Here is a 23,718-nt window from a genome sequence, read left to right as displayed (position 1 = left end):
AAATATAATTTTATAAGATTGAATTTGATATAAAATCCACTTAACATTGAAAATTAAGTCTCATTTTTGTGCACACAAAAATATTCATATCCTTGTTTAGTGATACACCACAATGGTTGATATAAATGCTATGTGATTGTGCATGAATGACATTAGCAAGAGGAAGAACTCAAAAACATTGCTGCATAGTCCATTTTTCAGAACCTGTGAAAAAGAAGATATATGAATTCATGTAGTGACAAAAAAGAAGCTATGGTTTTGACAAGAAACTTGGTCCATTGTTCAGGAGATAACAAAAGAATTCAGAAATAACTTCAACCAGAAATTTCTGCATAATACATCAAATAAGAGAACAAAAAGGGGTTCAGATTTTTGTTATCAAAGTAACTCAGATTCTGTGTGTTGCACATCATGTGTGTGAAAGTCAATTACTGCAATTTTCCGTTTGCTAAAGATAAAAGGGTTCAATGGTTATGAAGCTCTAGAAAATTGTAAACTACTCAAAGAAAAAGCAGTGGTTTGTTTTGCAATCTTGGCCATTATACAAAATTTAACCCTTTTATGCATGATAGTCAGAATCATTTATTAAAACCATAAAATTATTCATTAGAGTTACAACAAAGTCAAGTACTGTTTAGTGTCATTAGAGTTAGTGAAAGTCTTTTGACTAAAATGTATCAAAACCAAACTCTTTTTATATAAGAACAAACTCAGAAATGATTATTCTGTATACTTTGTGAACCTGTGCACATATTTTCTCAGCCCCATTGAAAAAAAGTATGACCTTATGGCTGATAGTGACAGTAGACTTTAATTCTTAGTATATCCAACAATCTGAAACTGAAAAGAGGTTGTTAATTAATCTTTAGATCATTATAGAACTGACACTTGTAATCAAATACTAATAATAGAATTTTTAAAACTGACAGCATGTGGATGTTGCAGGTGACATCAATTGTCCCGTGACATAGACCAAATGGACTGAATCACAATCAAATCGTGGTGTTTGAATATATTTTAAGTAAAAACAGTTGTGCCCTGGTTATAGGCTATAACTTTTGGTTTAGTGATAAGTGCTCAATCCTAACCGTAGATTTAGAATCAATAACACATGCTGCTCCATTTTTTTTTTCTGTTCTTCAAAAAGCCACTTCAGTATAGTGAATCTTCTCTTGGGAAGGAAAAAACAAAGTAACTAGAAGCCATCAATCACAATGGCTAAATCAAAAGAAAATTGCAGAAAATTTTGTACAGAAGAAACTTCTGTGATTTTTTTTCTTCTTTATTTCACATTTCTCCTTGGTACAAAGAATCTGAAAAATTCTTTCAGAGATACAACACAGGAATATTACAACCATCGAGCACTGTCACCAAGTGAAAATCATTATGACCCCTAAATGGAGGAAAAAAGAGAGGAAAACAAAGTCCTATCTGGTCAATTACAATAATGAAATGATATAGATAAAAGAATAATTACAAACAAATGACGAGCTTAGACACAAGCTCCACTGCTAGAATGGCATAAAACAACAAACAATGTACTAGCAGCCATGTTGAACTGCAAATATATATACAGTCACAGACACAAGTATATGCCTAATTTTCCTTCTGCTTCACCTTATCATCACGCTCCCCCAAGACAAATTCAGCATATAAATCCTTCAGAGCAATCATGACTGTAGTTATTAATGGCCCCATAATAGCCCCCTGCAGACCAACAAATTCCTTCAGCAATGCCATGGAATGCAATAGAAGTAGAAGCAGACACTAGATACTACAACATCAAATCAAGGTATGCAGGTAAACCAGTCTAAATTTTAGAACAAGCATAGGTTAGAACTTCATGTAATCACTTAATCGGAACAATGACAATGCATGTGAGACTATTAGTTCAAATTGTATTTAGTGTATGAACTATAGAGAAAAGTGTTTATATACTGTCATTCTACCACAATTGTCATTACCATTTATGATAATTATCCACTTTTATCATCATCACTATCTTAACAGAAGTATTTATTATGATTTCTGATTGATTACAAGAACAATGCAGAGAAACTATAATGTACAGAAAGAGATCAGAACATCAAACGATGGAGGGTGAACATTTACCTCTATAGCAGATGGAAACAAGGCAATTCCCCCAATGATGCTCATTCCAGTAAGATATGCACTTTGCCCGGGTACATCTTCCAGAATCTCAGTTGCCCCATAATCCAAGAGAAAAAGGTGAGTAACAGACAAGAAAATGGCCACTATGTATCTTCCTTCTAGCACTAGCTGTATTGTTGCTGGAATTGTTGAAAGCCAAGACGGTAATATCGGAATGAAAGGGCTAATAAAGGCAAACACAGTTGACACATACAAGAAATGTATTCTGTATAGCCTAAACAAAAGCCAAGTGAGGCATCCTTGGAAGAATGAAATCTCAGGAGTGGCCAAAAGGACTCCTGAAATTGCCTTATCCAACACTTCAACGCACCTTATCTTAGCCGAGTTTGAAATTGGAACCATGTGCATCATTTGTTCTGTTACCCCACCCGACTCTGATGTTATGAGGTAATACAAAACCCAGAAAAAAACCATCGTTTGAGACACAAAATTGAAAACCTCAGCAGCACCAGAAACTATGGAGTTCAAAATGGAAAACACAAACTTTGCACCGCTTCCAAGCACACTTGTACCACTAGCCAAAAGACGTTGACCAACATCCATCCCTTTAACTGCATACCCTTTTGCCCTCTCAAACAAATCTTCCCTAGTGATTATAAGTTCTCGCAAAAGGGCATTAACTTCTGCATAAATTCCCCCCCACTCCCTATTCCTAATCATACCCTTCAAATTCAAGATCCTTTCCGCGAGCGGTGAAACCACCATTAATGAATCCGCTGGAACCTGAGAAGAGTTAGCAATGGCAGGATCAGTTATCACAAACTGCTTAACAACCGTCACAAATTCAGTCATATTGTACTGCGCTGCCAACCCATCAATCTGATCAGAAACCGTCTCATAAAACTGACCAGTGTACTTATCCACCATTCCAGCAATATCATTGTCCTCAATCCACTTCTTCACACCGAGTCTCTCAGCATAGTTGTTCTCTTCCATTCGCAATTTCAGCGAAATCATTGCCTCCTTCCCTTCACCTCCAATCTGATAAGAGAAGAAAATCACCCCAGTCAAGAACCCGACAATCATCCCGACAATCAACCCAACAGCCACAACGGTTTTCAACTTCTTCAATATCCCTCTGGTGAAATACGCACCAAAGGGAGAGAAACTGAAAGCCACATTCTTGGAACTGAAAACGAAGCCTAATCCGAGAAGTGACAACGACCCAACAGCGCCAAGCCTCTCATAAGCAAAAACAAAGACCCCAAAAGACAAGAGCAGACGAAGCAAAGTGGAAAACGCACTAAGCTTCTTTGAGTCCTCCTCATTCGGAGGCTTTGGTTTCCGGAGAAGGATTGTGAGAAGAGTTTGCCGAATCTCGGCGAGGCTGGTAACGAAGAGCGAGAAAACGGTGAGTGGAAGGGCGAGGAGAGTGTGGAGGAGCCCCAGTTTGAGAGGGTGAGACCAAAAGGAAACGATGGCTTGGTGAATGAGTCTGAGAGGGATGGAACATAGGATGGCCCATTGAAGGGGTTTGAGGTACTGTTGCAGGAGTTTGTAGAGAGAGAAGAGGATGAGAATGGCGAAGACGAGGCCGGCGTGGGCCATGGCTATGTAAAGGGCGAGCCGCGCCTGAGAGTCGCCGGAGGGGTTGACTTTTTGGTCCGCATTCGGCGGCGGCGGCGGCGCAGGATCCGAGGAGGGCTTTCGAAGGGAAGCGGATCGGAACATGTCGTACCACGGCGGGGTGGCCGTGGTTGAGTTAGGATCAGAATAAGGCACAAGGTCCATCAAGAGAGTGCGACAGAACAAAAACACCAATGCAAATCAATAGATTTGTGAAAATTAATGAACGAAAGAATAAATATGTGTCGTGTCAGGTTTTAATGGCTAAGAAAATAAACATAGATACATGGTTTTTGTTGTAAAAATAGTAAAGACTGCAGCTTTTTCAACTGACAAAGGAAGCAGAGTGAAGTGAAAAGTATGCAAAAAGGAATTGGTACTTGGCTTCATGTGAGTGTGTCTTGTGTTGTGTTGTTCTCCTTTTCCACAAGTCATTCCCAATCTTTATGCTTCATCATAACTAAATCATTAGCTTTGGTAAGCATTAATTAAGTAATGATAAAAACTTTTCTTGGAGATTAAATTAATGAATATATTTTAGCAACAAGTGATGATTGGTTAACTCAGTATTTTTTAAGCAATACGGTTATTAAAAAATAGTATACTTTTAATTAAATTACAATCTAAAATAAAAGAATTAGTGTTTATCTCATAAATTTGTTTGTAATAGAATAACTACCAGTATCAGATTGAAACTACCTGAAAATTAACACCTTGATACTTAGAATTCCGTTTTATAAGATTAAAAACTCAATTTTGAATTAAGTTTAATGATCTTCCTATCCCCAACAACATTCATTAGTAAACATATTATAGAATGTAAGATATCAACATAGTAATTGTACACGAGAGTAAAATATAATCAGATTCGTTTGATTCAAGTTTTTTACTCCAAACACAATCGGACTCAATTGTTTCATTGATTTTAATGTTCAAATAGATCTAATTTGATCAACTTATTACTTGCTAATGTGTGAGATATATCTAATTTCGAACTTCAATTCGTCTGCGGAGACAGAAATAGGCCAAGACACGGAAGCACAGAGCCATGGCTACCAGAATCCATGCTTCAGTTAAGCCTCCTTTCAAGTTTACTGTGTCAAATGATGGTGAACTCTGCAATGTTCTGCACCCTCTCTCGCTTTCACACTCATATAGTTGTTCTCCTGAATACTGCACTTTCAGAAGAAGTCTGAAGCCATAGTACACGAAAGACAAATACTTCAACCACTGCATCACCTTTGGTACGTGCTGCATACATGCAACAAAATCGACCATTTTATGTTAGAAGCTATTTGAATGCAAAGATTACTATACTGCAATTCTTACCAAAACCATACCTGGACATAGTAGCCACCAGTGAGAAGGAACAACATTAGTATCAAAGAAGCAACTATCCCTGCTCTTTGAATGCTCATAACTGCAGCTCCAAATAGTTCTCCTGCTCCCTGTTAAGATTATCGTATTCATTAAATCTTCAAACAAATGATGTTTCCATTCACATATAAAGTCTCAACATAGGTTTTCTTTAGCTATCTGGAACAAATTTGTCTGGATAATAAGAAAATGGATAAGTTAAAAAAAGTATTACTGGTTATGGGGTAAGTCATGTAGACTCATGACAACTTCAGAAACAAAGTCGTGAGGATTTCACACGACTTGTTCATGAACTTTTAAAAAAAGTGAAGAAGTTAGGAGTTATGACAACTTCACTTTTACAGAGATTAAGTCGTGTGAAATCCTTCCGACTTTGTTTTAAAGTTATCATGAATCCACATATGACTAGTAATATTATTTTGACTTCTCCATTTTCATAATATCTACACAAATTTGTTACAGATATGTAAAAAAAACCCTCAACATGGCTTACTTGACTTGTTATAGCTATTAGCAGCACTGCGAACAAAGTCAGGAAGAAGCAAGCGACAGTCCTCTTAAATCCAGCCATGAAGTACAAGATAAGCATGAAGAAAGTAGGGTAGAAAACATGCGCCACCATATCACATAGAGTGCTGCTTACATAGTACACACTCAGTCTATACATATCTGCTTTCCTTTCTTTCACCAAATAGACCTTTTCAAATGGAAATACATAGACTGCTCCAAAAATGCATGAAGATGTCCAGAATATACAGATATAGAACATTAGTCCAACCTGCAGCAAAGATAGTGGTTCATTCTGATGTTAATGTCTCTCAGCCTTGTAAAATGTGAAAACAAAAATCATCGAAACTACCTGATCTCTAACTTGAGCCTCTGTATTGGTTGAAGATTTCCACCAAAGTAGCCCCAACAAAAGAGCAATGCCAAGTGCTTGAACTAACCTTAATTTATCAAAATAGTCCTTGCATCTTGCTCTGAATGTTCTCTTGTAAAGAATAAAGAATTGGTCCAACCAGCTCACTGTCCAGTCCTTTTTAACCTGAATGGCTAGTTGAAGATGTTCTGGTGTGTTTGTTGCTCCATGATTCTCATCTTTTTCTTTTGGTTCCAGTGTTTCCTTATACTTCAGTTGTAGATACTAACAGAACAAAGGAACGGTTATTAAGTGGTATAACGAGATTGAACATGCATAAAAGATATATAATACAGAGTCTTACTTTAATGACAGATTTTGAACGGTCGGTAGATTCTTGATCTTTGAAAATATCTTGTGGAAAGCTTATGTTATTCACTTGTCCAGTTGCCAAGTCAAGCATGAATTCTGCAGGATTCATTGGTATTTCCGGGGTGAAACTCAACGATGAAAAGTACGGCATTGAGTCCTTGGCCTTCCCATAGTAAACGGGGTACCCTTCTGATATAAGAAGAAGTTTGTCAAACATGTGAAAGATTCTGCTCGATGGCTGGTGAATTGTTGTGATTATGGTCCTTCCACCCTAAATCAGAAGTATTTTCAGCATATATTCCAAATTGTTGAATCTATACTTGAAACATGTTACCAAAATGAAGGTGTTTTTTTTTACATATCTGAGTTAACTTTGTCCAAAAATTACAAAAATAACAAGTCAAAAAATAATTATAGTCATAAAGTAAGTCACGTGAACTTATGACGACTTCAAAAGTAAAATCAAGAAGACTCCACACGACTTTTTCATTAATTTATGAAAAGGTGAAGTCAAAGTTACGACGACTTCACTTATTCATAAGTTAATATTAACACTGAAGTTGTCACCACTCCTAACAACTTCACCTTTTTAGAAATTTATGAAAAAGTCGTGTAATTTTGCTTTTAAAGTTGTCATAAGTCCACATGACTTAGCTTATGATCAATAGTTATTTTCTGACTTGTTTATTCTTGTAACTTATGGACAAATTTGATCCAGATATGTAAAAAAAACTTCAAAATGACACTTAAATATAGCTACTGATACCTTGGCAAGTCCCTGAAGAGTGAGAAGGAGTCTGTTAGCTGCTGTGGAATCAAGGCCTGAAGTTGGTTCATCAAGTAGAAGCAGTGAAGGATCAACAAGGATTTCATAGCCTATGCTGGTTCGCTTCCTTTCTCCTCCAGAGATGCTTTTGAGATATCCTCCACCTATTTTTGTGTGGCGACATCTATGGTTATACAAGAGATTATTTAGGGTTAACAGTTTCATTTCTTTCTTTTGGAAGAACTTGTAGCTAATTTAAGCATTCAACAATCACATGTACACCTATTCTAGACACACCTTTCAAGGCCTAGCTCCTTGATAGTGGTCTCCACTCTTGCATACTTTTGTTGCTCGCTCATATTCCCTGGTAACCTTAAGAATGCAGAGAAGATTAATGTTTCCTCTACCGTAAGTTGTGGGAAAAGCACATCCTCTTGTGTAACAAAGCCAATCCTATAGCACAGAAAATAAAAACAAACAGAAGAGAACAACATTAGCATATCATGTTCTGTTAAATAAGGATTCTGATTCCTATGAAGTTTTCTAACCTCCTCTTGACAGCTGCATTAAACCGAACGTCATTGTAAGTAATCTTTCCCTTTACGTTGTCAACTAATCTTCCCCCTACAACTCTCAACAAGGTTGTCTTTCCACTCCCAGAAGGACCCATCAGAGCAAGAATTTCACCAGGGCCAATGCTTCCTGTCATACCCTTCAAAATTTTCTTGTATTTGTCTTCTCCCAGGTTGTGTTGTATGGCAACTTTTGACATCACTGACTTCACAGGATTAGTGGAAGCCGCGTGGCTACCTCTCACCTTATACTCTACATCTTCAAACTGCACATTATTGAGAATGTTTAAGGCAAATGTTGTTAGAAGTGCACTTTAAGTCTAACTCAATCTTACAAAACCGACTTGTTAAATAAGGTTTGCATTCACTTATATACTCTAAATCGATGATAGTAGTATGACAAACTGAAATTAACCAAAACCATGTGACATTAGTCCGCACCAACATAAGTATTGACACCACTTTTAACTCAAAACCTATATAACTTTGTCATCTCTACTGACATAGGACTTAGACTCACACTTGAAGTATTTCTTACAGAAATAGTTTCTAGTGATGTAAGAGGAAAGAAGATCCTGATTAAGTTGCAGAGTTGAACTATTTGTCTCTACCTTGAGATAAATGGGGAGGGGAGGATCTTGGTTGAAATTGGAATCCTCAATTTTTATGTCAATCTCAGTGTAGATATTGGGAAGGTATGCCTGAGACATGAACTCCATGCTGTGACCAAAGCCATTGCTCCCTGCAAATTGCATGGATCCAAGAGATGGGGGTGACGTTGACATGTCCTCAATCTCATCTTCTCTTTCATTCTCCATGATCTTGGAAGCTAATGAGAACTTGTTGAAGTCAAGGATTCTAATAACACAGTTTAGATACCGTGAGTCAACTGCATCAGACCAAGAGCTTGCCTATATATCATGTATGGAGGAAGAACTTTGGTTGGTGAACCACGTACTTTTCGTGCCAATTTCTTGGTCCATGCAAGGTATGAATGTTGTTCTACCATATCCTTTGAATTCAACTATTGTAATTTCTGATAAGAACATGTCAAGAACATGAATGAATTGGCTTGGTAAGAGACTGAACGTTTGTGAAATACACTTCTGCATGCCTTCAATCTCATGTTTATTTGAAAAAAAAAACAAATACTTCTTTTACAATGAAAACACGACCAAATTACAAAACAGTGATGTCCATAATGCAATGCCATTGTGCAGATTCACTTTTCTTTTTTCAAGTATTTGGTGCTGCATTCTTTCAGTGCTGCGGGATGGTTGAAGAGGATAACAGGTATAACTTTTTTACACACACGACTTGATTTCAGCTCAATCTATTGTTTTTTTAGTTATGTTCATTGTTGAATACGTTTTGGTGTAGTGGTTTGTGATGATTTTGTCTTAATTAATCATGTTCATTGTCTGACAATCATTGATGCAGACATATTTAATATTTCTAAACATCATAGGTGTTGGGAATAGTACAAGTATGAGTCAAAATCCAACATTAGATAGAATAGACAAAGTTAAACACTATATAAGAATAAAGACTCATAACACCATTTCGTTAAGGTTTTGAGGTTAAAATAGTATCAAATACCTTATATATGTAAAGACTAATGTCATATAATCATATGAAACCAAATCTCAATGACTATAACTATAGTTCAACCTTTATATATCGAATATTAATTTATTCTTTATCTTTTAAAATATATTTCTTAAATTTAATTTTGAGCCCATAGTTTAAATTGTACGTTATAAACGTTTGTTTGTCAACTAAAATTTTCTATAAATATGTATTCAATATATAAGCTATTTAAAAATTGAAATCGTAATAAATAAATAATCTTAAACATAAAAAATATATTTGATATCTTTTGGTTAAAAATTATACGGTGACTATTTTGATTATTTCTTTAAAAAAAACGAGATTCAATTTTGAAATAGACATATATTATATGAATAACGATAGAGAAAAGTGATTTAAAGATTACCACTATTAAATCATATTCAGATAAAGAAAAAAATCGAAAGGATTAAAAAATTAAAAATACATTCCATACACAACATTGGTTTCATGATAAGATGAGAAATGTGACTTAATGACAATAATTATTACTAATGTATCATTTAAGATAAACTCTTAAAAAATCTTTCCTTGAATAGTACCTTCTAAAATGATTGACATTATTTAAGATGAAAATCATAATTACGATGTATGAGTATATTTAATTCCATTACGCAGCTTATATATATATATATATATATATATATATATATATATATAACTCTTTCAACCATCTCAAATTAATTTATCAATAATTTGTAAAAAAATATACACTCACAAAATCTAATCCTCATAAGTTTTAAGTATAACATAACTTATACATATATTGAAAATATTTACACATAATAAAATCGAATTGCAGAAAAGAAAAAAGCATTTTCCTTGAAGAATGTAGAAAGTAGAATAGCAAGAAAAGAAAGTTTGGGTGACTTTAACTGTTAATGGCACCAACCAGTTGGTGGAACATCAGAAAAGCAAAATGTGCATTTGTGCTGAGTAAGATGAAACTTCTGCATCAAGTTTAGCAGAAAAGAAGAGGTTGCATTGTTGAAGGCATGAGATTAGCAAAAGTTACCGTTCATGGCGGTGGTTGCAACAAGTGTTTTGACTATTTCTTAATGATATATATAACAATAATTAATATTTGATTTCATGATGTCACATTAACTTCCCCGTAAATCAACAGTTACATCAATTCCTAGTATACGAGGTAGACACGTGTTGCTACTACCTCACCTACACTTTCTTCTAGGTTCATATGATGAACACGTGTTGCCATTTTGTTGGCACTCTCATCAAATGCAATAATAATAATGATATTATTATTATCATTATTATTCCTTGGAACAGAAAGTAAATTCCTTTCACTTTTCTTTTGTCATTTTCTTTTTCCTTCATGCATTTCATTTCAGAAACCCTCCTTCAACAATGTAAATTTTCTGTCGATTGTATTTTAAGCAACATGGCCTATTAATTCGTATCTGCATCATCACCCTTTTCTCTCTGCCTTCCTGTTTTGGCTTCTCCAAGTAATTGGTATAGATATAATGATAAAAATGCATGATTTCTGCAAAGGGTGTCTTGCATTTTCATTGCATGTGTGATCCAAATCCATGAATAAGCCACTTAGTAATGGAGCTTTTGGGTTCACTATGGAGAGGAGGACGAAGGTTTATGAAAAGGAAAGACAGTGATGCTGGTGATGCAGGTCTTTTCTGAATTTCTTAGCTCATCTCATTGCATCCTTATGCATCTAATTTCAATCGTGTTATATCAGACTTTCGCTTTTACCTATGTTCATTCATGTATGGTTGTTTTTTCTGGGATTTGTTTTCTGAACTTTTTTATGTAATGAATAGATCTCAACTATGTTAATGCCCTTTTTGAGTGAAATGATATTTTATCTCATAAAAAGCATTGGATACTCCGGTTTTGGCGGTCGTAGATTATAAGTTTGTTACGTTACTTTTCTTTTCTTATTCCGTAGTTCATGTTTTTCTCTATCATGATTGCATCACAAGGTGTTTCTGATCATGGAAACTTTCTCACACCAATTGCATTTTGGATTGAACTGATACTGCTCTGTTATTTTTTTCTGCAACTTTGATTGATCGTCCTTTAGAACCACTTAGTAAATTGTTTGGACCTGTTTTTGGCGAATAGGGATATATGATTTGTCTCTAATATTCATCTTGGTTTTGTTGCTTTTTCTTTAACATCATCTTCTTCCCTTCTGCTACATTTTTTTTTTCTCTGTTGAATCAAACTATCAGGTAGAGCACTGGAAGAACTCAGAGCTTCACTCTACAATGAGATCAGAACCTCAGAAGGAGCAAAGCGACAACAGCAAAAATATTGTGGACCAGTGGTGGCACTGTCCTTCAACTTTATGGTTGCTGTCGGAATTATCATGGCAAACAAATTGGTGAGCACAATTTGCATCTTTTTTGGCTTCAATTTTATAATGTGAATTGATCTCTGGTACCTCTCAAAAAGTTCAGCCTATTGATCAAGCACCCTTACACTTGAATTTTATGTAATTATGTTAACAGGTGATGGGTAAAGTTGGCTTCAACTTCCCAATTTTTCTGACATTTGTACACTACATTACTGCATGGGTTCTACTTGCCATTTTCAAGACACTCTCAGTGCTTCCTGTGTCTCCTCCATCCAAAACAACTCCATTCTCTTCTTTATTTGCACTTGGTGCTGTCATGGCTTTTGCCTCTGGCCTTGCAAACACTAGCCTCCAGTATAACAGGTTCTTGCTCTTGCTTTAGTTAGCATCTTCGTATTAAAATATTCATAGGTTTACTGTGTGCTGATAATCCAGCTTTGGCAGTGTTGGTTTCTACCAAATGGCTAAGATTGCTGTCACCCCTACAATTGTTCTTGCGGAGTTCATTCTATTTAGAAAAACCATTTCTTTTAAAAAGGTGAAGAATTACGCACACACACACACACACCATTCCCTTCTTTTCTTCTGTTTTGTAAAGCATTTAACACATCTGAAAAAGGACTATTCCACCCGCTTTCCTTGTTTCTGATGCACTAATCATGTCATTGGAATGATGCAGGTTTTGGCTTTGGCTGTTGTGTCAGCAGGTGTAGCAGTTGCAACTGTGACAGATTTAGAGTTCAATTTATTTGGTGCTCTAATTGCAATTGCATGGATAATCCCAAGTGCCATAAACAAAATTTTGTGGTCTACTTTACAACAGCAGGGCAACTGGACAGCTCTGGCGTAAGTAGTAGAAGCTAGGGGGCATTTGGAGGAGCTTATTCACAACATATTTCACTTATGACATAAGTATTTTTGTTAGTGATTGAGAGAGTTTATGCAAATAACTTATGACAACACTTATTTAAGTGTATGAAGAAACTTATGATTAGATCATGATTGTAAAAACAGATAACAATTTAATCATATCTTTTTAACAATTTCCCCTGGTCAAAAGTATCTTCAAATAAGCTCATGTTAGGCATTACTATGAAACTTCTGTCTCAGTTATACTGACATCTCAAAGTTCATCAATCATATGTTGATATCCCAACTTGAAACTTCTGTCTATTGTAGGTTGATGTGGAAGACAACCCCTGTCACAATTTTCTTCCTTGGGGCATTGATGCCGTGGATTGATCCACCAGGAGTCCTATCCTTCAAGTGGGATGTGAACAATTCAACTGCTGTTTTAGTATCTGCTCTCCTTGGTTTTCTCTTGCAATGGTCAGGGGCATTGGCATTGGGGTGAGACTGCATTTCCCTTCCAACACCATTTTTTTGCACAAACATGATGCTATTTCTTTTAGTAATGTTGCTCCTTGGTGGATTATGGATAAGATTAGGTTTCTAACATGACATTATGAACCAATCATTGCAGGGCCACTTCTGCTACAACTCATGTTGTTTTAGGACAGTTTAAGACCTGTGTGATTCTGTTGGGAGGGTTCATATTATTCAAGTCTGATCCTGGGGTTGTGAGCATTGGTGGTGCTGTTGTTGCTCTCTCTGGGATGTCAGTGTACACATCATTGAATTTGCAAGGGTCTCAGGAAAATATGCAACAAATTTTGCCTTCACCGAAGCCGAAATCAATTCCTGATGACAGCACAGATTTTAATGTAAATACTAACGGCAGCACCATTGTCTGAGACATATAACCAAACACATCACAGACAGACTCATGTCATGTCCCCTTCTTTTGAGCAATTCTAATTGTGCAGCCAGAGCTTTTGTATAGGCAGATCAGTCACACAGTAATTTAATCACTGCAAAACTTGTTGAGATTTTTTAAGGGTAGCTTTTCACAAAGTTTCATCAGTCTCTATTACATTTTAAGGAGAAAAAAATGATTTTTGTTTATCCTACCACAGTTTCTCCTGGGCCACTGAGATAAGAAATCAAGAAATATGATGAATAATCCATATAAGGAACAAACTATAACATGATATTCAAGGGCTTTAGCTTTAGCGAAGATCTTATACAAGTTCGTTTACCACCACACATTCTGAGATCAAGTTTCAAGGGTTCAATTATTAAATTACTGTGACTGATATTATTCGTGAAAAATAACAGAGCTTAGAATTTGATTTCCTAAGAAACGATTTCCAAACACAAATAATAAACAATACTCTTTTGTGTAAATAAAGAAAACAGTGTGTACTATTGCAGTAAAAAAAACGACTGTTATATTGTGAAAAAATGTCATTTGGTATACACAAACAAATACTAATTTCGAGGTTTGAGCTCGTTAAGGAAATGATTTTCTTTTTACTAAAATATTCTTACACTCTTTTTTATTTCGTTTTTTTTTAACTTTCGCACATTTAAACAGATAATTATTATATTTTTTTTATAAGTACATCTAATTACTTTCATACTTTATTTTCTAAGTTTGGAACTTTTAGAAGTTTTGTTTCTATTTATTTGTCAAGATTCAATTACTCGTTTATCAATTATAATAGTTTCTCTCTTCTGATCTTTAAATAATTTACACGTATATTTGTCGAGAGAAAAGAGGGTAAAATAAAAAGTTATGCAACTATATTTAGATAAAATCAAGATAATTTATTATATTTATTGCAGAAACAACCTTCAGAAACAGATAAAAAAAACGAAGAAGATAGTTTGTAGCTTGCAATAATACACTAATAATTGTTCACTCACTTATTTAGTTTGTGACTAACAATGAAAGAATCGATATTAGTGGGATTATTTATTTAGGATGATGTTGAAATAAAATTACAATGATATAAGTAATAACAGTCAATTTAAAAAATTAATCGACACAAAAATAAAATGGAGCAAATATTTTTTACTACCATAATTAAATTGTTTGACTTTCACATAACATTCTAAAATTCTCTACAATCATGTAACCTAGTATATATTTGATGTTAATATCATAATACAATTGTGTATGCAAATCTTTTAATATCATTTTAAAATTCCAACGTTATATAATAAATCGGACCAAATGTGAAATCCGTCAATTTGGAAGAGTAAAGGGAAGATAGGATGCTTGTTCTACTTTAATTTCATTTAAATACACATTTTTCTGAACTTTTTTCTTATCAAACAATCTAAAAATTGTCTCAAGTTTTACTTTTCTTTCTTTTCACTTCTCTATAATTTTTCTATTGTGAACCGAACATATCAAATTAATACAAACTAAAATCAAGATGATCCAAAATTATACAAACTAAATATCCGAAACCAAAATCACCTTAAGCAATAATTCCGAAACGAAAAATTTAATTCGAATCATGCTGGACAGAAAATAGAAATCAAATTTTCGGGAGTCAACAGAGCCAGAACAAAATCCATAAAAAAACACTTCCCTTCATGCGAGATCAGGTTGAGGTTTGTGAAAAACTTAAAATGTTATACTGAAGAAATACAATCATACAATTCTTGTGCTCCAAATAAAGCTGTATAATTTCAATGTCCTCTGATATCAAAATGTAATATACAGGTGAGAAATTGGAACGGAAAAATTGGTAAATCTCACCTACCAACTCTTGGCTTAGTATATTATCACTAGGAATTACCAAGTTTCTTATAGCAACAACTAGATGTTCTCTCGGGTAAAAGAAGAGGTGAGGGATAAATAGACATAAGGCTCAAAAATTAAAAAAAAATTGAGGAAATGAAAACCTGCGACTAGCACCCTTCAAAATCGTTAGTACCAAATCTCCACCAAAAACAGTTACTAATTTCCTTTCTCATTCTTTGGCCGCATTTTTATTTACACTTCAGATCAGGCCAGTGTTCATTCATACTTCCCTGGATCTGAGCACATCAAGTGTGCCTATCAACATTATAGCACCAAGAAAATGTTTACCAGCCTAAAAATTAGAGTTCCAATTGATCTGCGCAGGCTGAGGTTGCTGATAAGATCCTGAAGGGGGCCCTACAGTTTCAACAGGCCCAGCCACAGCTTGAGACTGTTGCAAAAGGGTTGAAGGTGAAGCTACTGCCTGCCCTGCTTGATAGATACCAGCAAATGCTCCATGAGCAGCCTGTGTTGGGGGGAAGGTCAGATGTTGTCCCTGAGGGGTAAGGTTATACAGAGAATTAACTTGCAAACTTGATATGTCTTGGCCTGGAGCAGGTATCCACACTGCAGAGCCTTCACTCTGCAACCAAAAAAAAAAACATAAGAGGACATGGGACCACAATAAAACCATAAATGTCTAAAACTACGGAGAATCTATAAATTTCGTTTCACGGGACCACAATAAAAGGACATGCATTGATGAAGCCAACATAACAAAAAAGATTGATACTGTAGAAAGCTGGGGAACAAAGAACGGAACACAATTTCCTAGTTTATCAAGAAATATGCATGGGTGAAATAAAAGACCATTGATAAGGAAATAAACCAACCAGTTGTCCTGTTGTATAGATCTGGTTTTCCTTTAACTGCGACACAGCAAGATCTTCATTTCCAGTGGAGCTGCCGGTACTAACTGTTTGTCCTGGCGCATAGCCTACAGGTGGAGGGATAAATGACCCAGAAGGAATTCCAATATGAGCTGCATTTCCTGTGTTTGCTCCTGCCTTGAACTGAGGGAGTGGGAATTTGATGCCAGCAGCTGTTGGTAGATACATGTTGCCAGCTGATGGCTGTTGAGGGAAACCATTGTGGCTTAAAAATTGGTGTATGGGAGACACATAAATTGGTGGGTAATAGTGGCCATAAGGGAAGAAGTTAGTAGGGTAGGGTGGCCTGAAAATAGAAACTGACTGTGGAGACACGGGTATAGAACTCTGTAGGGGTGGAGTTGGGCTAGGGGACACAGCCTGAGAACTTGCATTCTGCAATATGAATAGAGAAGTCATAATTAAAAGAACAACATACATTTTTACAGTGTGAAGTACATTCAATTACTAATTGTAACCCGTGGTAAATTCTGTCAACTTTATGATATCTCACAAGCAATACCAAAGATAATTTCTAATTGGTTGATATAAAAACCTAACCTTTACGCAACACTGCATACCAATTACACAGCAACTAAAAGTAAAATATATCTATTTCAAAAAATGAAAAAAAAAAACTTAAGGTAAACGTAATTTCTAGTGTTTATAAAGGCATACAAGTTCCAAATGATAAAAAGCTATGGCAAACAACAAATTCCAGTATAGAATGCACCAAGTTTAATACCTTCCTGGCAATGATAATAAGCAGGGGTATGCATTCACAGAATTAAGGGGATAAAAGATTGGGTGTGCAGAGATACAAAACACACCAGACAGCTAGACAAACCTCCGCTGAAACTTTTCTAAAAAAATAGCAAAGTAGATTCTGTTTCCATAATTCAAAATCAAATTATGCCTCTCACAACTGTTTGGGTAAATTTCTTCATAAACACTTCTAGTAAAAGAAAAATAAGAAAAAGCGTAACAAGTTTTTTCATAAGCTAATTTTCTTTTTATTTTCTTCTCTTGGAACATCAATAATGTGCAGTCTCATAATTTTACTTCAAATTTTGAGCCTGATAAGTTATGTCCTGACTGATGGCTCACAAAAGTCCATATGTATAATTGACACTGAACTAATAGGTCATTCCAACATAGATTATAAATCATAAGCCAAAACTGAAACCATGCAAAGGTTAGGAGTTGAAATTCATGTTTACAGTTGTCAATATTGGGTAAAAACATTTAATTCAGAAAGAGAAACATAATGAATCATAGTGCTATCCAATAAATACAGCATCCAAGCTGGTCTTCATGAGCTTACAAAGGGAACTGTACTGATAGCTAGGTAGACTTTAGACAAGAGAAACATCAAAGACCACCATGAAATCCAAGCATAGGGAGAAACGATTTTAAGCAGAGGAAGATATTAAGAAACTTACAACAAAGTTAGGAAAACGAGATGTATCTTGTGCCTGGGGCTCAGTTCCCTCAAATTGAACCTGCTGAGTCCCTAACATGGTGGACATGAAATTCAAACCATAGTTTTGAGGGGTTTGAACAGTTGGAAGTTGAGGGGCCTCAGGAGCCAACAAAACCTCCTTCTTTGGCTGATCAACCTTTGTGTCAGCACCATTTATAGAATTGCCTTCTGTAGCTGGTGTCTTTTCAATCAAATAAGATGAAGAATGTGGATAATCAAGACGATCCCCTTGTGAAGTTAATGATGCATTTTGGTTGCTACATCCAGACAAGAAATACCATTGAGAAAAAAAAATGACATGAGCACACCATGACACAAGTAATACCTTTGTTAACAAGAAGAATAATCAATTAATTCAGCCAAAATAATTCACGAAATAAATAATAAGCCAGCCTTATGGTTGCCAAAGGGAGTTGGAAAAGGTAGAAATATTATCTCCATAGCACCAACTTTCAGGCTGATTATAGTTATTTTGCTCGTGAACAAGTTTGGTATAAGAGCACAAAGCTAAAATAATCCAACCATATACATCATTTAGAAGAGCATAAAAGAAAACACCAGCATGTGCATGCAGACATAGATGACAAAGGGATCTGTGATTTGATATGCATACAAAAAGCACATAAGAAGCATATGAATTACAAACCTTGAAGTTGCCGCTTCATCACTCACTGGTGAAGGTTCAAGAGCACGAGAAGCGTTATTGTCCCCATCAGTTCCACTGTTAGATTTTTCACTTGGGCTAAAGGTATCAAAGCTTCCAAATGTCAGACCACTTTTTAAAGCCTCCGGTACTTGGAAATGGTTTGGAAACGTAACATGTTGCCTTAACTCCGCTGAAGATTGCACACAAGCTTCTGAAGTTGAAACCTCTGTGATATTAGCTGTTTCATAAACATACGTGAGCCCACCAAAAGACATTATAAGTTGATATAAATAGATATATGTTGAAAAGTATTTGTAAAAGAAATACAGTTATTGATTTTGTTAGGTTGATTCCTTCCAACATGGAACATTATCTAAATAATTAAAATTTAGGTGTTCGCACACAAAAGCAGAACCCATAAAAGTGACATGCTTATTTAAACTATAGGCCCAGTCATCCTGCCTCTCACTTAAAATGCTTTCAGGAACAGTTTCAAATGTTCTTCCCCTGATTTATGCCCTCCAATTTTTGTGGGCTTTACTTCAGTTTCTCTTCTGAAAATTTAAATTGTCATCCATAAGGTAGAATTGTTTGATCAGAAAACCAAAGAATACTTCAACCAAGACAAGAAAGCATATAGAAGTAAACATAACATGAAGCAACCCTGTTACTCACAAGATTAAACAGATACAAAAGAAAACTTTACCTAGAGGTGGCTGGCTGCCGGAACTAGAAGATGGCCTCAATGAATCATTTGGGGATGGAGATGAAAGTTGTGAGGGCTCAGATAAACGATTGTGTTCCACTTCGTTTGACTTCTGTGGGGCATTTGTTCTGCTTGTTGAACTCACGGACCCAGATTTATTATTCTTGGATGCTGATAAATCATTAACTTCTTGAACAAGTTTATTTCCTTTAACATGATTTGGTCCAGCAGATATCCGGTTGCTTCCAACTTCCCTGCTAATTGCACCACTGACACCGGAATGGCGGGAGACAGAAGATGCTACAACAGGATCCAAAGAAGAATGGACACCCGAGGAAGAAGTTTGAAGTTGATCAGAACTTGACAAAGACTTTCCTTGGTCGGTACTAGTAACTAAGCCAAAGGTTTGAGTAAGGGAAGAGGGTGTGGCAACAGCAGCAGCTTGAGGTTGGACACTTTCTTCATAGCCAGTGTCATTACCAGCTGAACTACTTTTAGGTACACTAACAATGGGAGATTGACCAGCAGACACGTGAACAGACTTCCCATTGGATTGATTTGCAGCACCATGAGGTGCAACAGCTGAAACTCTACAGTTGAACAAAAAATATTTAAAAGAGGATAATCTAACAATAAAAAAGAATAAACAATCATGTCAATATTACAATGGTGCATTTCTCATCACACCAACAAATAACTTCAGATAAATTGTATTTTGGCAATCCAAGAGTAGAATCATAAGATATTGTCAAATTGATCTTGCAAGTCAAATTTCAAGCAAGTTAATTATCTATAAATAAAAATTACATTACTTCTCCTTGTCGGTAATTGAAGTTATTACTATGCTTTTTTGTTTAACATAAAATTTTAAGCATGACTACAATGTGAGGTTTGGTCAGAATTTTAGCCACAAAAGACAATAAAAGGGAAGCCATTCATCAGTCTTAATTTCACTTCTTTTAGAATCTTGCCTTGTTTTTATCAAATAAATGCCATTTCTTTCCAACATACTTATAGTTAATCTGACAAAAAAAACAAATTAAGGAAAATACAAAAATAAAATTGATACCTTGTAACTTGAGATGCGGTAGTATTCTTAATTTTCTGCGGTACAGGCTGAGTAGAGGGAGCATGACTTCTCTCTGCAATGTGATTGACTCCATTTTCCCTTCGATTAGCTATGTTCCTCCCACCACCACCATCTAACAACAGACATTTGCAAGAAGATGGTGAAACTGACAAACTAATAAACTAGCAAGAAATTTGCAGATTCATGAGATGTCTCAGCACTAAAGTTCATGTTAAAAAAGATAAAAAATAAAAAGTCTATGGAAAAGAAAACTAAAACAGCATAAAAAATATAAATGATGGCTATGGAAAGGTACTTTATAGTGGCGTGTCAACAAGCAGCAAAAATAAAAGCATAATTCTTAATATTCTTAAAAAGATCTCAGTAACAAGTTATTTTGGGGGGAAACACCACATAGTGTTAATATCTTGAAAAAAATGTTGCCTTATAGAAGTATTTTCCTTTGGGAGAAAGATGGCTTCCAGGTGACCACATGTGGAAATGAATAGCCATAATAGAAGAGACAAAACTAATGATAAAGCCCAAGGTCACTAAAAAGGTGGGGAGATGGTACCAGGAAAGTTAGAGGAATATCCTCCTGAAGCACCCCTTCCCCCCCTCCCTTGTCCACCTTGCTTTATCCTAGGCTCATCAGAAACCCTGTTGCTCAATCCCTGAAACAATAAACTTAAATCACTCAGAAAAATATAAATTATTAAAGAGACAACCATGGGGCAATACAAGCACATTTACTTATAACAGGGCATATAAAATTACAGAACATATAGATAAAAGGAAACATATATACGTAATCGAAAAACAAGACCCAAGTCATTTTACTCAGCAAATAATACTATAGCATGATCCCACGCGTCATAACAAGCAGGAATCACAGACCCAGAGTAAACAGACCTATTTTCAGACATTCAAACCCATAGCAACCGACCTATAAGAATCTCAACATGGAGTCTGCCAATCACAATGCTCACAGGATGACAAAATGGCAACTCATGACACAATGGGAACCTTTGCCTAGCAGCTCACAACAATCAAGAAAATAAATATACTTCAATTTACTGGATAAACAGGTAAAAGATACATCCACTTCAATTGATCAACTCAGAGGCAGAAGAAGTAGATGTCTGCTCCTAACAGGTTGAGGCAAAAAAACTGATCTGTTTCAGCAACTAAAGTTTCAAGGGCAGTAATAAACCAACTGAAATAAAAAAGCAGGGCGAGTAAGGAGAGAGGGGGAATCTTACCTCCTTCTTTCGGTCGCGTCTCCTTCGCACCTCATGAAAAGTATCTGTGAACAAAAAATAAAAACTTAACATTAAACCAAAAAGAGAGAGAATCTAAAAGATGCCAAGAACACATTTCTTTTTTCAAGAAATCCTAAATGATTAGGATGCGTAGATAGAGTGCTGAAGCCATTCATTGAGCAACACGTGTGAGCAATATCCCAAGAGAAACCATTGAACGCATAAACAAAACCCTACAAAGACAACTTTTAACCCCCCGAAGCACTGATTTAGAAAAAAAAAAAAAACTCCTTGCTCCCAAACATTGAACAGTTAAAAATCAAACTTTCAATGTCCAAATAGGCAACACGCAACTCCCCTCAACCCCTAAGAAATCAAACAAAAGCTAAACGGCAAAATAAAACAAGTTAAATTAAAATAAATTGTGAAAAGTGGAACTCAACTTCGGAAAGCACCGTAACTCAAAGTGAAGCTCAGAAAGAAAGTGAGAAGTAGTGTCTCCATTCGTGGATGAAGATAAAGAGTAGGAATCGAAAGACATAGAGAGAAAGGAGAAAGAGAGAGAGTGGATCGAGAAGAGAATAAAAGAGGGAAAAGTGAAAGGGACCTAAATAGAGAAGCTTCTGAGCGGTTTCGTTGGGATCCATGGAGCATTCTTTGAGGACGGCGTAGATTTCGTCGTCGGTGTGCTGCTTTCCGGTGATCTCGCGGATGTCTTGGATGGTTTTTCGTACATTGTTTGGGATCGGAACCCTAAAAGTGGAAGAGCCACCACCGCCGCTCATCTTTCTGTCTGTAACACAGCAACGAAGGAAGGAGGGACACTCTCTCTGTTCCTCAAACTTTTTTTTATTACAACACAAACACACACACACTTACACAATATTTACTTTGAATCATTAATATACGCCAATTCCATTACTGTGCCTATCACTCTCTTTTTTATTTTCAATTTTAAATAATAATAATTACAACAACTTCATAACTAGGGTTTTCTTTGCCACACACCGTTTCAATTTTTTATTATTATTAAGACATCGTCCAAACAACCATCTACACTCAATTTAATTTAAATCTAGTATTAGATATAAATCTAAGTAAACTATTTTACACTGTTGTAAATATAAATTATGTATCATCCATAATAATAATTAATATTGTCGAAAAAATTGTTAATATTTTCCTGTTGGATTTGAAATGATTTTGCAATTTTTACCTCTGTTTTAATTTACTAATTCTAGTACTTTTTCACACAAAAATTTATTAAAGAATTTTGTGGAGGATACTTTTTCCAGTGAAATTAATTATATATTTACTTGAAAGATTTAATAAAGAAAGTGTAAAAACTTTACAATAATAATTTTGTTTTCTTATCAATTTTGGGCTTTTTTTTCTATTGATTTAAATTTCAACATGATATTAATATTAATGTTTATTTAATTAGATCTCATATCAATATAGTTTCTTAGTACATTTGTAATTATTGTCCAATTATTTTAGCATAAGGGATTTGATATATAGAAAGATTAATTAGTATTGATAAAGGATGAAGATAAAAAATTTGTATATTTATTTATCTTTAATCAGTCATTAATATTTATTGTAATTACAGGTAAATGAGAAAGGGTGTTCTACAAGTATTTTTCCTAAATCGTTTATGTTTATTAATATTTCAGGTATTTTTGTTCAGACAAAACTTTTTTTTTTAGATTCGAATTACTTTGACGTAAAAGATATTTAGTGATCAACACTGGATATATATACTTTCAATAAGAATATATTTAAAATAAATTAAATAGCATCGTCGATATCGTGTCTATAAATAATTAAATAAAGATAAAAAATACTTAATATATTTAATTATAAAATAAATAAATTTAAAATTAAATTAAGTTACAATTTCAACACCATTCTTAGTAAATTATCATATTAACTTCTTGTCACGCTGTAATATTACTACACTATGATTAACTATGTAATATTTTACATTTCAAATTCCCAAATTCGTATTTCTTATATAATGTAAGTGTGTTATTAAATGATATTCAATTAATTATTAAATAAAATTTCATTTATAGTAATATTAAATATTGGGAAGTGGTGAACTAAAAGTTATACTAATAAATCTATAAATAAATGACATTTTTTGGTTGGTTATGATGTTTTTGAAAACTAATGATTTTTGTACATAATGTAGTTTATATGTAAAATATTTGATCAAATATTGATGTATTAGTATAATTATTTAACTGATATTAACAGCTGCATTCTTGTCACAAATGACATTAGTTGCATTTAGATGGTTTTTTATAAAGGCTAAATTTCAAAATTACTTTCGATTTAAATCTTAAAAACTTTATCTCTATACATAAAT

At 34.8% G+C, this 23,718-nt stretch overlaps 4 protein-coding genes across 5 annotated transcripts; 1 reads left to right on the top strand and 3 right to left on the bottom strand.

The window, feature by feature from the left end:
• Window positions 1-1,246: 1,246 nt before the first annotated feature.
• Window positions 1,247-4,168, bottom strand: LOC114195427. Its single transcript, XM_028085901.1, has 2 exons — window positions 2,113-4,168; window positions 1,247-1,707 (listed from the first exon to the last, which is right to left on the bottom strand). Exons 1-2 carry the CDS (start codon window positions 3,901-3,903, stop codon window positions 1,597-1,599), a joined length of 1,902 nt encoding a protein of 633 aa, XP_027941702.1. The 5' UTR covers window positions 3,904-4,168; the 3' UTR covers window positions 1,247-1,596.
• Window positions 4,169-4,705: 537 nt separating this feature from the next.
• Window positions 4,706-8,502, bottom strand: LOC114193144 (ABC transporter G family member 26-like). Its single transcript, XM_028082848.1, has 9 exons — window positions 8,296-8,502; window positions 7,655-7,950; window positions 7,410-7,583; window positions 7,113-7,296; window positions 6,339-6,617; window positions 5,975-6,259; window positions 5,609-5,893; window positions 5,079-5,186; window positions 4,706-4,989 (listed from the first exon to the last, which is right to left on the bottom strand). Exons 1-9 carry the CDS (start codon window positions 8,500-8,502, stop codon window positions 4,723-4,725), a joined length of 2,085 nt encoding a protein of 694 aa, XP_027938649.1. The 3' UTR covers window positions 4,706-4,722.
• Window positions 8,503-10,632: 2,130 nt separating this feature from the next.
• On the top strand, window positions 10,633-13,616 carry LOC114193724 (nucleotide-sugar uncharacterized transporter 2). Of its 2 annotated transcripts, none has more exons than XM_028083634.1 (7): window positions 10,633-10,961; window positions 11,527-11,678; window positions 11,806-12,014; window positions 12,087-12,189; window positions 12,331-12,497; window positions 12,831-13,001; window positions 13,135-13,616. In XM_028083634.1, the coding sequence occupies exons 1-7, from the start codon at window positions 10,886-10,888 to the stop codon at window positions 13,403-13,405; spliced, it is 1,149 nt and encodes a 382-aa protein (XP_027939435.1). In that variant the 5' UTR covers window positions 10,633-10,885; the 3' UTR covers window positions 13,406-13,616. The 2 variants fall into 2 exon arrangements, with proteins under 2 accessions (XP_027939435.1, XP_027939436.1); XM_028083635.1 differs by having other exon boundaries at window positions 10,635-10,961; window positions 12,096-12,189.
• A 1,463-nt stretch (window positions 13,617-15,079) lies between these two features.
• LOC114194177 (GBF-interacting protein 1-like) lies at window positions 15,080-22,227 on the bottom strand. The gene is made up of 9 exons (XM_028084268.1): window positions 21,952-22,227; window positions 21,345-21,388; window positions 20,657-20,756; window positions 20,083-20,215; window positions 19,014-19,603; window positions 18,308-18,545; window positions 17,621-17,918; window positions 16,143-16,574; window positions 15,080-15,892 (listed from the first exon to the last, which is right to left on the bottom strand). Exons 1-9 carry the CDS (start codon window positions 22,127-22,129, stop codon window positions 15,602-15,604), a joined length of 2,304 nt encoding a protein of 767 aa, XP_027940069.1. The 5' UTR covers window positions 22,130-22,227; the 3' UTR covers window positions 15,080-15,601.
• Between the last annotated feature and the right edge of the window lie 1,491 nt (window positions 22,228-23,718).

The sequence above is a fragment of the Vigna unguiculata genome, chromosome 8 (assembly GCF_004118075.2).
Source record: "Vigna unguiculata cultivar IT97K-499-35 chromosome 8, ASM411807v1, whole genome shotgun sequence".
Lineage (NCBI taxonomy): Eukaryota > Viridiplantae > Streptophyta > Magnoliopsida > Fabales > Fabaceae > Vigna > Vigna unguiculata.
Note: the sequence above shows the minus strand (reverse complement) of the source record. Positions and strands in the feature narration are given on the sequence as shown.

Excerpts from the sequence above, each read along its gene's own strand:
- LOC114195427 (XM_028085901.1), bottom strand. The coding sequence starts at position 3,903 with ATGGACCTTGTGCCTTATTCTGATCCTAACTCAACCACGGCCACCCCG. Across the intron at positions 1,708-2,112 it reads TGTTTCCATCTGCTATAGAG|GGGGCTATTATGGGGCCATT; the intron begins GTAAATGTTCAC and ends GTTGGTCTGCAG.
- LOC114193144 (XM_028082848.1), bottom strand. The coding sequence starts at position 8,502 with ATGGAGAATGAAAGAGAAGATGAGATTGAGGACATGTCAACGTCACCC. Across the intron at positions 7,951-8,295 it reads CCCTCCCCATTTATCTCAAG|TTTGAAGATGTAGAGTATAA; the intron begins GTAGAGACAAAT and ends AATAATGTGCAG. Across the intron at positions 6,260-6,338 it reads GTTCAAAATCTGTCATTAAA|TATCTACAACTGAAGTATAA; the intron begins GTAAGACTCTGT and ends TTGTTCTGTTAG.
- LOC114193724 (XM_028083634.1), top strand. The coding sequence starts at position 10,886 with ATGGAGCTTTTGGGTTCACTATGGAGAGGAGGACGAAGGTTTATGAAA. Across the intron at positions 12,015-12,086 it reads ACTAGCCTCCAGTATAACAG|CTTTGGCAGTGTTGGTTTCT; the intron begins GTTCTTGCTCTT and ends CTGATAATCCAG. Across the intron at positions 12,190-12,330 it reads AAACCATTTCTTTTAAAAAG|GTTTTGGCTTTGGCTGTTGT; the intron begins GTGAAGAATTAC and ends GGAATGATGCAG.
- LOC114194177 (XM_028084268.1), bottom strand. The coding sequence starts at position 22,129 with ATGAGCGGCGGTGGTGGCTCTTCCACTTTTAGGGTTCCGATCCCAAAC. Across the intron at positions 20,757-21,344 it reads GACGCGACCGAAAGAAGGAG|GGATTGAGCAACAGGGTTTC; the intron begins GTAAGATTCCCC and ends TTATTGTTTCAG. Across the intron at positions 16,575-17,620 it reads CTCGTTTTCCTAACTTTGTT|AATGCAAGTTCTCAGGCTGT; the intron begins GTAAGTTTCTTA and ends TTCATATTGCAG.